This window comes from Emiliania huxleyi (genome assembly GCF_000372725.1).
Source record: "Emiliania huxleyi CCMP1516 unplaced genomic scaffold EMIHUscaffold_35, whole genome shotgun sequence".
In the NCBI taxonomy this organism is placed as follows: domain Eukaryota; phylum Haptophyta; order Isochrysidales; family Noelaerhabdaceae; genus Emiliania; species Emiliania huxleyi.
This window is the reverse complement of record NW_005199363.1, coordinates 280,080-291,611: the sequence shown is the minus strand read 5'-3', so window position 1 is coordinate 291,611 and position 11,532 is coordinate 280,080. Positions and strand designations below refer to the sequence as shown.

Here is an 11,532-nt window from a genome sequence, read left to right as displayed (position 1 = left end):
GACACAAGCGAGACCGACCAGCGACCGAAGCGCGAAGAACACTCGACTCTCTGCTCTGAGGGTGCTCTCTCTCTCTCTCTCTCTCTCTGAGCGCGCCGCCCACGCACACGCGAAATGGCTTTGGGGCCGCCCACATACTCACGCTCCAACACTACTACCCTACTGCGCAGTCTCTCAGCTGCTCGACCGGGCGTGCTCCGGGGGCACCCACCCCTTCCACTGCTTGCCTCCCTCCCTGCCGTCGTGCAACCATCCCTGTCGCGCCTTGTCCACAAACCGCAGCAGCCGCTTCCTGTCCTGGCACGGCAGCCCCAGAGGATCGAGGTCGACCTTGCGCGCCTGCGGTGGCGGGCGCGCGCAGAGGTTTCTCGTGCAGCGGCGAGTACCGCGCGCGGGTGGCTTGGCCGAGCGCCGCCCTCGCTGGGCTGCGCGGTGCGGGGAGCCAAGAAGTCCCTCCTCCCGACAGCGCATTTTCAATGTGCGCACGCCACCTGCAGCAGCTGCTCGTAGCTCATGTCCTCAAACTTGGACAGGTGCTTGGTAAGGTCGATTGCGCGCTGCCCTGCCGACTGCTTCGCCTTTGCCTTGCCCATCTTGGGCCGCGAGGCGCGCCGAAGGAACTCCTCGATCTGGCTGGGGCCCGCGGTGTCGCACAGCATCCGCCTCGCGGGCAGCAGCATGGGCCGAGGTAGCCGGCGCAGCATTCGGAGCTGAGAGGAGAGAGGGCGAACAAAGAAAAACCGCACCGTCCGTTGAGAACCCGGAGAGAACCGCCATCCCCCCTCTTCTTTTTTCGTTTTCTGCATCTACCGTAAATACCGCGCGGTGTCCAGTCCGAGCCTGACTGTTCTTCTCCTTCTTCACCTTCCTACACACATAGTCTTAGCGGGGCAGCCTCGTCCGCCTCATCGTCGCTGTCGCGTGTCGGCCGTGTACACCTCGCCGATCTGTACCCGCGGCCTCCACGAGGAGCGCGGCCGCCGCACACCACCAGCAGCACCACCACCCCTCCCAGCCAGCCGCGACGGGTCGGCCCACCGGGCGAGCAGCTCTGCACGCCGCCGCGCGGTCGGCGCGATGGCCAGCACGTAGAGCCGGATCTCCTCGGCCGAAGCGCGCTCGTGGCTGTCGTCCACCTCTACGATGGCAACCGACCGGTCCGCAGCGCAAAGGCGGAGAAACTCCCGCAGCGCCGCGTCCTCAGACTCGATGAAGACGCGCCGCCGCTTCTGCGCCCTGCCGCCGTGTGCGCCGGCGGCCTTGGATGCGTCGCCGAAGACCGTCGGCCGACGCACGCAGTGGGACATGATGACGACGGCGTCCAGACCCCGTCCGTCGTCATGCCGGGCGGCCTCCTTGCAAGCCTTGAAAAAGGGCGCCGCCTGCGACCGCGTGTACACCGAGTCGCTGCTGAGGACGACATCGAACCCCGAGTCGAGGGGCTGCCCCCAGACATACCGCCGGACCGCCACCCGGCTCGCATCGCGGGCGTCCAGCGAGGCCGCGTTGAGGCGCGCGAGCCGGAGTGCCTCTGGGTCGCAGTCAGAGAGCACGACGCTCGCCCGCCCGTCGATCCGGCTCGCAAAGAAGAGACCGCAGGTGCCGATTCCTGCGCCGAGCTCTAGCAGGCGCAGCGGCTCGTTTGAGCTGGGAGCATTCGCCAAAAAGGCGCACACGCGCATCGCGCATGCTGGGCGCGGGCCCGGATCATAGCCGGTGCCGTCCCTGAGGCTGCCGAGGTCACCATCGTCCTCGTGGGGGCCCTCGGTCCCCGTCGCGCGCCTCTGCAGCCGCAGCTCCGCGTGTCCCGGCACTGCGAGGGGCCACAACGCCGTGCTGAGACCCTCAGGAGCGTTACATCCCGGCGGTTCTGAACCGATCAATGCACTCCGCTTTCCCAATAGGACCAATCTCTCGAGCACGGCATTGGCGCTCTCGCTTGGCGCGCCCATAGTCTGCACACGCGCGGTCGAGCGACGGCAAGGCCAAGTGGCGCTCTCGCTTGGCGCGCCCATAGTGAAAAAGAATTTTACTCCGCCTGACTCGCGGTTTCTTTTTGGCTCCGGTTAGCGCCAGTCTTTCTTCTAAGGGGAGAAGATTGGAGAAAAAGAAAAACAGCCCGCAGCCGGCGTGGAGCGCGTACCCTGATGGTGGAGGCGGGCGGCGCCTCCTCGGGCGAGGCGGCCTCTTCCGGCCTACTGGCGCGCCTTCCCAACGAGGCGGGGGGAGCGGCTGCGCGAGGCGACGAGACGGCGCTGCTGGCGTGGCTCGACAGCGGCGGGAGGGTGAACGCGACTTGCGGGGAAGGAAATGTGTATCGCTACGCGTCTCGTCGCGATGCGAGCGGCATGACCGCGCTGATGCTCGCCGCCCAGGAGGGCCACGAGCGGGTGGTCGAGCTGCTGCTGCAGCGCGGCGCGGAGGTCGACAAGCAGAACAGCAACGGCGACACCGCGCTGATGCTAGCCGCCGCTCGCGGCCACGAGCGGGTGGTCGAGCTGCTGCTGCAGCGCGGCGCGGAGGTCAACAAGCAGAACGGCAAAGGCGGCACTGCGCTGATGAAAGCCGCCAGCCAAGGCCATGAGCGGGTGGTCGAGCTGCTGATGCAGCGCGGTGCGGAGATCAACAAGCAGGGCAGCCGAGGCGGCACCGCGCTGATGGACGCCGCTTGCAACGACCGCCCCGCCGTCGTCCTCCGCCTGCTGCGGGCGGGCGCGGATCCAAAGTTGCGCTCTGAAAGCGGCAGGTCCGCGCTGCAGTGGGCCAGGCAGAACGGCCACAGCGCGTGCGTCGAAGCCTTCCGGCAGCACGTCGCGGAGGTGGCTGCAGGCCGGCGCGAGGCTTCTTCGGCCGTGACAGCAGCTATTGACGGCGACGAGGCGGCGTTGCTGGCGTGGCTCGACAGCGGCGGGCAGGTCAACGCGACTTGCGGGATGGGCGATGTGAGCGGCATCACAGCGCTGATTGGCGCCGCCCGCAACGGCCACGAGCGGGTGGTCGAGCTGCTGCTGCAGAGAGGCGCGGGTATCAACCTGCAGGACAGCAACGGCTTCACCGCGCTGATGCGCGCCGCCGGCCAAGGCCACGAGCGAGTGGTCGAGCTGCTGCAGCGCGGCGCGGAGATCAATCTGCAGGACAGCAAAGGCGGCACCGCGCTGATGATCGCCGCCGAGCAAGGCCACGAGCGGGTGGTCGAGCTGCTGCTGCAGCGCGGCGCGGAGATCAACCTGCAGAGCACCAAAGGCTTCACCGCGCTGATGATCGCCGCCCAGGAGGGCCACAAGCGGGTGGTCGAGCTGCTGCTGCAGCGCGGGGCGGAGATCAACCTGCAGAGCAGCAAAGGCTACACCGCGCTAATGGGCGCCGCCAGCCAAGGCCACGAGAGGCTGGTCGAGCTGCTGCTGCAGCGCGGCGCGGAGATCAACCTGCAGAACGGCACAGGCATCACCGCGCTGATGGACGCCACCTTCTTGAACCGCCCCGCCGTCGTGCGGCGCCTGCTGCGGGCGGGCGCAGACACGGCGCTGCGCTCCGAGAGCGGCAGGACGGCGCTGCAGCTGGCCAAGAAAAAGGGCCACGCCGAGTGCGTGCGCGCCCTCGAGGAGCATGTGGCGGCGGAGGCGGAGGCGGAGGCGACGCGGCATGCCGAGGCGCTGCTGGCGGAGGAGGAGGCGGAGAAGGAGGCGGGGGGGCGCGAGAAGGAGAGCAAGAAGGGCAAGAAGAAGAAGAAGAAGGGGAAGGGCGGAGGTGGAGGCGCTGGGCCGTCGCGGGAGCCCGAGGATGAGGCAGCGCTGGCGGCGGGGGAGGAGGCGGAGTTGGCGGCGGCGCTCGAGGAGAGCGCGAGGCTGGAGGAGGAGAGGCAGGCGCCCGACGAGCAAGCGTCGTCCTCTTTGGCTGCAGAGAGGCCGCCTTCGGTGGAGGAGGAGGAGCCGCCGGACGACTTCGTCTGCCCGATCACGACCGAGGTGATGAGCGACCCGGTGATGGCGGCGGACGGGCATGCTTACGAGCGGACGGCGATCGAGCGCTGGCTCGCGACCAAGTCGACCAGCCCGCTGACGGGCGGCGAGCTCGAGCACAGCATCCTGGTCCCTAGTCACATGCTGCGCCGGATGATCCGGGACTGGGAGGGGGCGCGCAAGGCAGCGTGACCAGGCTCGAGATCGCCCCATCCCACACATCATCACCAGCACCAGCACCGCCCTCGGTCCGCGGGGTGCTGCTGGTGGTGTGTGTGCGGACTGTGTCTCGTCTCACAGTCTCTCTTGCTGTGCGCCTTGGAGTACCTCACACACAAGGGCGGCCGGCGGCTAAGTCCTAAGAAGCGCACCCAGCGGCGCCGGACGCTGGTCGCGGGATCGGGCTGCGGGCTAGAGAGCCCTGAAGAGACTAGAGAGCCCCGGTGGGACTGGCGGTCCGGTACGCGGTCCGCGTAGCGGCGTAGGGCGATAAAAAAGAATTCGATCGCGCGTTTTCTTCTCGTCGCAGGTCGCTCTCTTTGACTTGCACATCTCGCCACTGCTTTCGCTTCTCGCAGGTTCGTCGGCGTCACACACCGTCTGCCCTACCATCAAGCTGTCATCTCACCCACCACTGCCGCCGCCACTCAGGGTCGTCGGGATTCGAGATGGGCCGCCACCGCTCGACGCTGCGCGACCTCGGCTGGTCCGCTGGCAACTCGCCAAACCCGTGGAAGCACGGGAGCGCCAAACGTGTCGTGCGCGCGCTCGACTACGGCAGCATCGAGGTGGATGCGTATGCTCACTCGGCTCCCGACGATGCGCGGGGAGGTAAGCACGACGCACGCCTCGCAGCCTGCGACAGCGAAAAGCGCACGCCGCCTCGCCGCCTCTCTTAGGCCGCCTGCTCGACCGGATCTTCGAGCAGGAGTCGGACGGCGCAGGGCGCCAGCCGTTCCAGCGCGGGCGTGTCGCCCGTGCAGCCTGCCACACCCGTCCCGCAGCCCGCCACCTCACGAGAGCTCCCGTCAGACACGGCTTGGCTCACGACGCTCTCGGTGATAGGAGGGATGGTCCCGGAACCCAGCACGCGGGCCGTCAGAAGGGAGGCGGAACGGGTGGCCGAGGCGAGGGGCAACATAGATCCGGCGGTGGCCAGGTCGACTGTGACCCGCGAAATCGTCGCAGGCTGCGCCGACGCCGCCATGGCAATATGGGAGACCGTCGGCCAGTGGCGCACCGCAAACGGACAATCGGCATGGACCGGGGGAGTGGCGGGCGACGACGAACGCGAGGAGCTGGGTCGGGAGGTCTCCGACTACGAGCTGGAGGGCGAGGAGGATGACCAGCCCGACGAGATGACGGTCGACTCAGGCGAGGGCGGGCCGCCCGGCGCGGCAGATGGCGGGCCACCCGATGGGGAGGACGGAAGTGGTGACGAGAGCGACGGCCAGGGTGGCTCGGGCGTAGGGGGGGGCGGGGGGCCCGCTCGGCGCCCAGGAGGGCAGACGGCCGCGGATATAGCGGCCGGTCTGAGCGCCACGGACAGTGAGGACCTCGCGGGGGGGGGGGGGGGGGGCCCCCCCCCTTTGTGCCTTTAAAAAGGGGAAAGGGCCCCCCCTCCCGCCGGGGGGTCGGGAACCCCCCCATTAGGGGAAAAAACCCCCGGCCCCCTGAACAAAAAAAAAAAAAGGGGGGGGGGGGGGGCGGGAAAAAACCCTCCCGCCCACGGGGGGTTGGTTTTCTAAAACCCCCCCCAAAACCCCGGGGGGGCCGCGGGGTTTCCCAAAGAAGGAAGGGGAGAGCCCCCCCAAAATACCCCCCCCCCCCCCCTCCCATCCCGGCCCCCGCCCTTCCTCCTCTCCCCTTCCGTCCCAGCTCCACTCATCTCTCTCTCGCCATCGCCTGCAGGTGCAGGGAAATACGAAACGAAAATTGATGGGCTTGCCCATCCCGGAGTGGTTCGATCCCACATGAATCCGAGACGGTGATGGGAGGCGTCTCGGCGGTCTCAGGCCCAGTGAGGTAGTGCGCCAGACTACCCCGGATCCTGCTGAACAAGCTCCTCTTGTAGCTCGATCGGTCACACCGCCATCACCGTCGGGGAGAGGGGGGACGACACTGCTCTGGCGGCGTGCACCTCGATCCTGCACCGTGTTTGTTATGAATGACCCCCCCCCAATGAACGCACCAGTGAGGGAGGGCGAGACGATCGGAGGGGTCCCGTACCATGCGGAATCGACCCTATCAAGTGCTCAAGTGCTCAAATAGCTGGAGATGCGAAGCATACCCAACCCCCTGAGCTGCGGGCGTCGGCCGTTCCTCGGTTCAGCGTTGCGCGCGTCCCATCGGCGATTTTCGGACAGAACAATGCGCCCGGCGTACGCCCTCCTCCTCTCGAGCACCACGCATGCGTGCACCATGTACGGCGTCGGCCGCCTCGCGAGCGCCGACGGCACCACCCTCGTCTCCCACAGCGAAGATTCCGGACCGAACCCAGACGTGCGGCTCTCCTATGTGCCGCCGTTATCCGGCGGTATATTTTTGGGCTATCTCTCCTCAAAAACGATGTCAAGCGCCCGCTCGCAGCCAGCACGCGCCGCGCCCCTGGGCGCTCCCCGCTGCGGCGCGCCGCCCGCGCGCGGGTTGCCCGGGCGAGCGACCGCCACCGCTCGCCCCTCAGCACCCTCTGCCCGCGCACGGCCGACGCGCAAGCCCGCGGTCGCGCGCGAGCCGTCGCTTTGCGGACGCCGCCGTCTACCCGCGCTCGCTCGCGATCGAGTCGGACGACCCTATCTTCCGAGTAGCGGAGGTGTGCTTGCACCCCCTTCCCAAGGCACATGCACTTTGGAGGGAGAAAGTAATCGCGGCGGGGCCCGCAATCTCATTAGCAGCTCTAGGCACCTCACCCCCGCAGGCGCGTTCTCGGCGTGCTGCTGCTGCACAGGTTTTGCGGCCGCCCCGAGAGGGGGAGCGGCCGCTTCTCCGCACCATCGGCCCACGGCATCCTGGGCGGCGTCGGCGCCGCCCCAACGGCCGGCTCGGGCGCTTCCCGCCCCGCCTCGGCTACACTTTGTCGCGGCGATCCAGCGGTGCGCCGCCGCACCGCGCGCCTCCCCGGAGCCTCTGTACGGCGCGATGAGCCGCCTCGGCTGCCGCCGTGGTTGCGCCGGCGCCCCTCCCGCACGGCGCGACGCGACCGCAGCCGCGTGCGTGGTCTCACTCACCTCTCCCGCCCGCGCGTCCGCCTCTCAGACCCGCGCCTCCCCTTTACCAGGCGCCATCACCGGCACGGCCGCCGCCGCCCGTGCGGCACCCGCGGCACCTCCCGCCCCCCCTGGCGATGCTGGCCGCTACCCCGCCGCCGTAGCTACCCTCCCCACCGCTGGTGCACCGCCTCCGCCGCCCCCCTCGGCGCTTCGCCCGTGATTTTGCCGCCTCCTCCTCCACCACCACCCGTCTAAGCTTCCGCCCGCCTTCTCGCCACCGCCGTCCGCGCCACCTCAGCCGCCCTCCCCGGCGCTGCACCGGCGCTGCAGTGCCGTCGGCGCCGCCGCCCGTGCCGCCTCGGCCTCTGCGCCTCCAACCTCGCCGCGTCCGCAGCGGTTCCGCCCTCGGCGCCTCCCACCTCTCACCCGCCAGGTCGAACTTCCGCCGACGATGGTGCCACCGCTGCCGCCCCCCCCGCTCGATCCTCGGCCGCCGCACCCCGCCGTCCGCGCCCCGCCGCCACCCCCTCCGTCACGGCACACGCCGGCACCACCGCTACTACCGCTGGCTCCGCCCTAGACGCCGCCGTCCGCTCGCAAGAGCGGCGAGCCCGGGGCCGACACCCCTCTGTTAGGTGACGGTCGACGGCTCCTTTCGAGGCTTTGTGGCCCTTTAAGAGGGCACCAGCAGCTTGGGGGGTGCGCGCTGGATGGCCGGCGCGGTGGAGCAGCGGCGCGGAGCCGGGGGTTCGACGTGCGGCCGTCGGTGGCGCGACACGCGGCCTCCAGCGGCGATTCGCCGCGGCTCCGGCGGTGCGATTTTTGTGCGTTTTCGAAGGCTGTGGGCGGGATAAGGCCGGCTAGACCGGCCCTGGTGTGCCCTAGTGTGTTCCCTTACACCCCTGGCCCGGGAGCAGTAGCGCGGTGCGCGTCCCGAGGGCGTAGGGGCTCAAAAAACAATTGATTGACTTTTCAGCCACTTAGAGCACACAGTGGGCATTCGAGAACGCGTGCAATCGAAAACATGTCTGAGCAATCGCAGTTCATGTCTTCGCCCGAGTCGACGAACAGCTGGCAGACGAACCGTTCTTGCTTCATGTTCACAAAGTTGGACCTCTCGGCCGAGACGTAGCCGGAGTAGTGGACGCAGGGGTGTCCCTCCCACGCAGTCTCGCCGTCACTGCAGTGCCGGTGCTCCTCCACCTTGAAGACCGAGATGCCCCAAGCCTGATCGCCCTGCTCCGGGCCGCACGTCGACGTCGGCTCGAGCAGCGCGATGTTCTTGTGGTCCCACGCGCTTGAGACCAGTGCGTCCGCCTCGGCCGCGTCGCCCTCGATGGTCTTTGCGAGGTGGTGCGGGAAGTCGGTGAATTTGACCGCCGTCTGCGGGTAGTAGTTGAAGGAGATGTCGGCGATGAAGTGGGCCGCGGTATCGCCCTCCGTCTCGCTCGCCTCGACGTCGCGCTCCTTCATGACGACGTTGAGGTTCGAGCAGAAGCCGGAGGTGGCGATCAGCCAGGCGGGGTCATTCACCGGGTCGGGCACGGGAGGGGGCTTGGGTGCAAATGTGGTGCTGCGAGCGTTCGGGTTGATGTCGTCGACAGTTTCGGCCTGCGCACGCCGGAGTGCGCGTTTGAGGGTCAGCCTGCCTGAGTGAGTAATTGTACCAGGGCGGAGCGAATACCGTATAAGCAGACGCCGGCAGCGCGACGAGCAGAAGCGAGGCAATCTCCAGCATGGCCGTCCAAGATGTACCCCGCGGCCTGTTCAATTTCGCGTACCCTTGAGGTTTGCGCCTCTGACGAGGAGAAGGCGATTCGCTCCGACTCCCGGGCTGGCAACCGTCGCCAGGGGAGGGGCCTGTTGCGGAGTGGGAGACGGAGTGGCTCGCCTCAGGATTCTTTTCCAGCGAAGGTGAGTGCGAGCTCCCCGACACGCTCGAATCTGTCCGAGGGGTGGCGGCAAACGGCTGCGCGGTGAGCGCAGTCGCACTCCTCTGTGTAGCGCCTCAGGGTGAAGGGGGGGCATGCCGGGTCAAGCTGAGACTAATGGTCGAGGCACCAGGGGTCGTTCTTCGCCCACAGCAGCAACTGGCAGAGCAGGCGCAACGACGCCCGCCCGACTGGGTGGCATACACAGACGGGTCGGAAGACCTAGGGAAAGCAGGGTGGGCCTATACAGTACTCATCGGGGGCGACGCAATCGGCGATAGGGGCGCGTCGCTGACGAGCGAGGGCTACGGGCCAGTTGTCACTTCGGCGGCGCACCCAGCCTACCTCGGTGCGCGAAGGCATACCAACAACACGGCGGAACTAACCGCCCTAGCCGAGCTCCTCCGGGCTCTCCTGTCCTCGTCACCGCAACGAGCGGGCTCACGCGGAGTAGTGCGGACCGACAGCGAGTACGCGGCGGCGTGCATGATGGGGAGGGTGACCCCCAAAACGAACAGACAGCTAGCGGAGCGGACGCCATTGCCCGCCCAACCAGGCTGGATTCGGGACAAAAAGAAACAAAGATAAAAGAAACAAAGACAGACAAGGGAGGGATGGGAGGACGGCACGCTGCTGCTGCCACCACAGTGTGTGAGGGACTCACTCACTCACTGCCACCACACAGGCCACACAGGGATTTTAAGGAGAGGAGTGGGTGGTGGTGGTGATGGTGTGGTGGAGAGAGTGAGAGAGAGAGAGAGAGAGTGACCCGAAGGGTTTCTCGGGGTTAGTGCACCACTAACCGCCTCTGCAAGAGCACTGCGCCTCAGCGGGCTCATACTAGGAAGCACCCACCTCGCGAGCCGACGTTCTGGCTCAACGAGGCTGCTGCTGGCGCACTCGGGGCCGACTTTCTGGCCCAGCGACACCGCCCCGCGCCTTGGCGTGGGTCGGTAGTACACGATGCGGCGCCCAGCATGCTCTATCATGCGTCGCACCCGCAGTGGCCGAGCCGACCGCCGCTCGAACTGGCGCCGAGTGGCTCCCAGATCGAGCGCGGCTCGCTGCAACCTGGATGCTGCGGCACTTTTTATTTTTTCTCGGGAAGTAAAAACATGGCGGCGCTCGACATAATCGTCGTGCGCCACCTAGATGGCACCCTCTGCTCCAGCGACTGGCGGGTGGTCTTTCGCAGCGCCGTGCCGGAGGTCCGCGTCTCCATCAACGGCACCGCTCTGCCTGAGCGGATGCGTGCGGCCGCCGCCGACGCGCCGGCGCAGTTTGGAGACGGTGACGCAGAGACGCCGCGGCTGGTTCCGTCCGAGGCGACGCTCCGGGCGCTGCTCGAGAGCGGTGCGATGCTTCCCGGCCGCAACGCCATCTCCTACACGCCCGCGATGGGCGGCAAAGGCGAGGGAGGCGAGGGCTCGCACGGCATCGGCGACGGCGCGGCGCACAGCGCAGTGGCGCACCTTCACCTCTGGGAGTCGTCGACGGCGGCGGTCGTCTTTGACGTGGACGGCACGGTCACGCAGGCAGACATCTCTGGCCACATCGGCCAGCAACTCGGCGTGCCGCTCCTGCACCGCGGCGTCTGCGAGCTGGCGTGCCGGCTCGAGGCGCGTGGGTATGCCGTCTTCTTCCTCTCCGCGAGGCCGCTCGCCGGCCCGACCGGCATCGCCTCCACCCGCCACTTTCTCTTTCGCGTCGCACGCGACTCGCCCTCCGGATTCGGCGCGCGCCAACAACCAAAGCCGGCCGCACAGACCCGTCCACGGCATGCCCACGGCATGTCCACGCCGCGTCCGCAGGCCTCCCGCCCTGCCCGGTGCTCACCACGCCGCACACCTCGACGCTGAGTGCGCTGATGGACGAGGTCGTCCTCAAGGCGTCCGCCAGGCGTCCGCCCAGCCCTCTGCCCCTCGCCACCTCAACCTCTCCGCCCAGCCCTCCTCTCCCCCCTCCCAGCCCTCCTCTCCCCCCTCCCAGCCCTCCTCTCCCACCGCCCAGGTTCAAGGCCGACACACTCCGCCGCATCGCCTCCCTCTTCACGCCTCCGCAGCCAGCCTCTACTGCGGCAGCCGCACTGCCGGGCGACAGCGCTATTGCAGACGCCCCCACTGCCGCCGCCGCCACCGCCGCCACCGCCACCGCTACCGCCGCCACCGCGACGTCCCCGGCCTTGGAGGCTTGCGGGGCGGTGTCGCCTTGCCGCGGCGGGCTGTACGCCGGCTTTGGGAACCGCGCCAAGGACGCGACTGCGTACCTCTCCGCCGACATCCCTCCCTCGCACGTCTTCATCATCAACGCCAAGTCGCGAGTGGCGCTCTGGAGCCAAGGACACGGCGGCGGGCGCCAGCGGGGCGGGGAGGGGGTGCCCGCCGGAGGCAGCGGCGGAGGCGCGGGCATCCGTCGCCTCTGCCGCCTCCGCAG

General features: G+C 68.3%; 4 protein-coding genes across 4 annotated transcripts in view; 3 read left to right on the top strand and 1 right to left on the bottom strand.

Annotated features, from left to right (window-relative positions):
• Nucleotides 1-905: 905 nt before the first annotated feature.
• On the bottom strand, nucleotides 906-1,952 carry EMIHUDRAFT_208340 (hypothetical protein; the record flags this gene model as incomplete). The annotated part of the gene is made up of 1 exon (XM_005772846.1): nucleotides 906-1,952. The coding sequence occupies one exon, from the start codon at nucleotides 1,950-1,952 to the stop codon at nucleotides 906-908; it is 1,047 nt and encodes a 348-aa protein (XP_005772903.1).
• A 195-nt stretch (nucleotides 1,953-2,147) lies between these two features.
• On the top strand, nucleotides 2,148-4,151 carry EMIHUDRAFT_101828 (hypothetical protein; the record flags this gene model as incomplete). The annotated part of the gene is made up of 2 exons (XM_005772845.1): nucleotides 2,148-2,150; nucleotides 3,684-4,151. 2 exons carry the CDS (start codon nucleotides 2,148-2,150, stop codon nucleotides 4,149-4,151), a joined length of 471 nt encoding a protein of 156 aa, XP_005772902.1.
• A 2,178-nt stretch (nucleotides 4,152-6,329) lies between these two features.
• EMIHUDRAFT_450946 (hypothetical protein) lies at nucleotides 6,330-7,623 on the top strand (the record flags this gene model as incomplete). Its single annotated transcript, XM_005772844.1, has 4 exons — nucleotides 6,330-6,476; nucleotides 6,643-6,771; nucleotides 6,877-7,051; nucleotides 7,237-7,623. Coding segments are annotated over 4 exons (638 nt in total), but the record flags the coding sequence as incomplete, so codon positions are not given.
• Nucleotides 7,624-10,076: 2,453 nt separating this feature from the next.
• The window catches only part of EMIHUDRAFT_208336 (hypothetical protein), a gene marked incomplete at both ends in the record, with an annotated part of 2,008 nt that continues 552 nt past the window's right edge, over nucleotides 10,077-11,532 (top strand). The window contains 3 exons of the mRNA XM_005772843.1: nucleotides 10,077-10,869; nucleotides 10,911-10,975; nucleotides 11,288-11,419. Coding sequence (XP_005772900.1) covers nucleotides 10,077-10,869; nucleotides 10,911-10,975; nucleotides 11,288-11,419 — 990 coding nt within the window. The remainder of the gene's footprint in view (nucleotides 10,870-10,910; nucleotides 10,976-11,287; nucleotides 11,420-11,532) is intronic.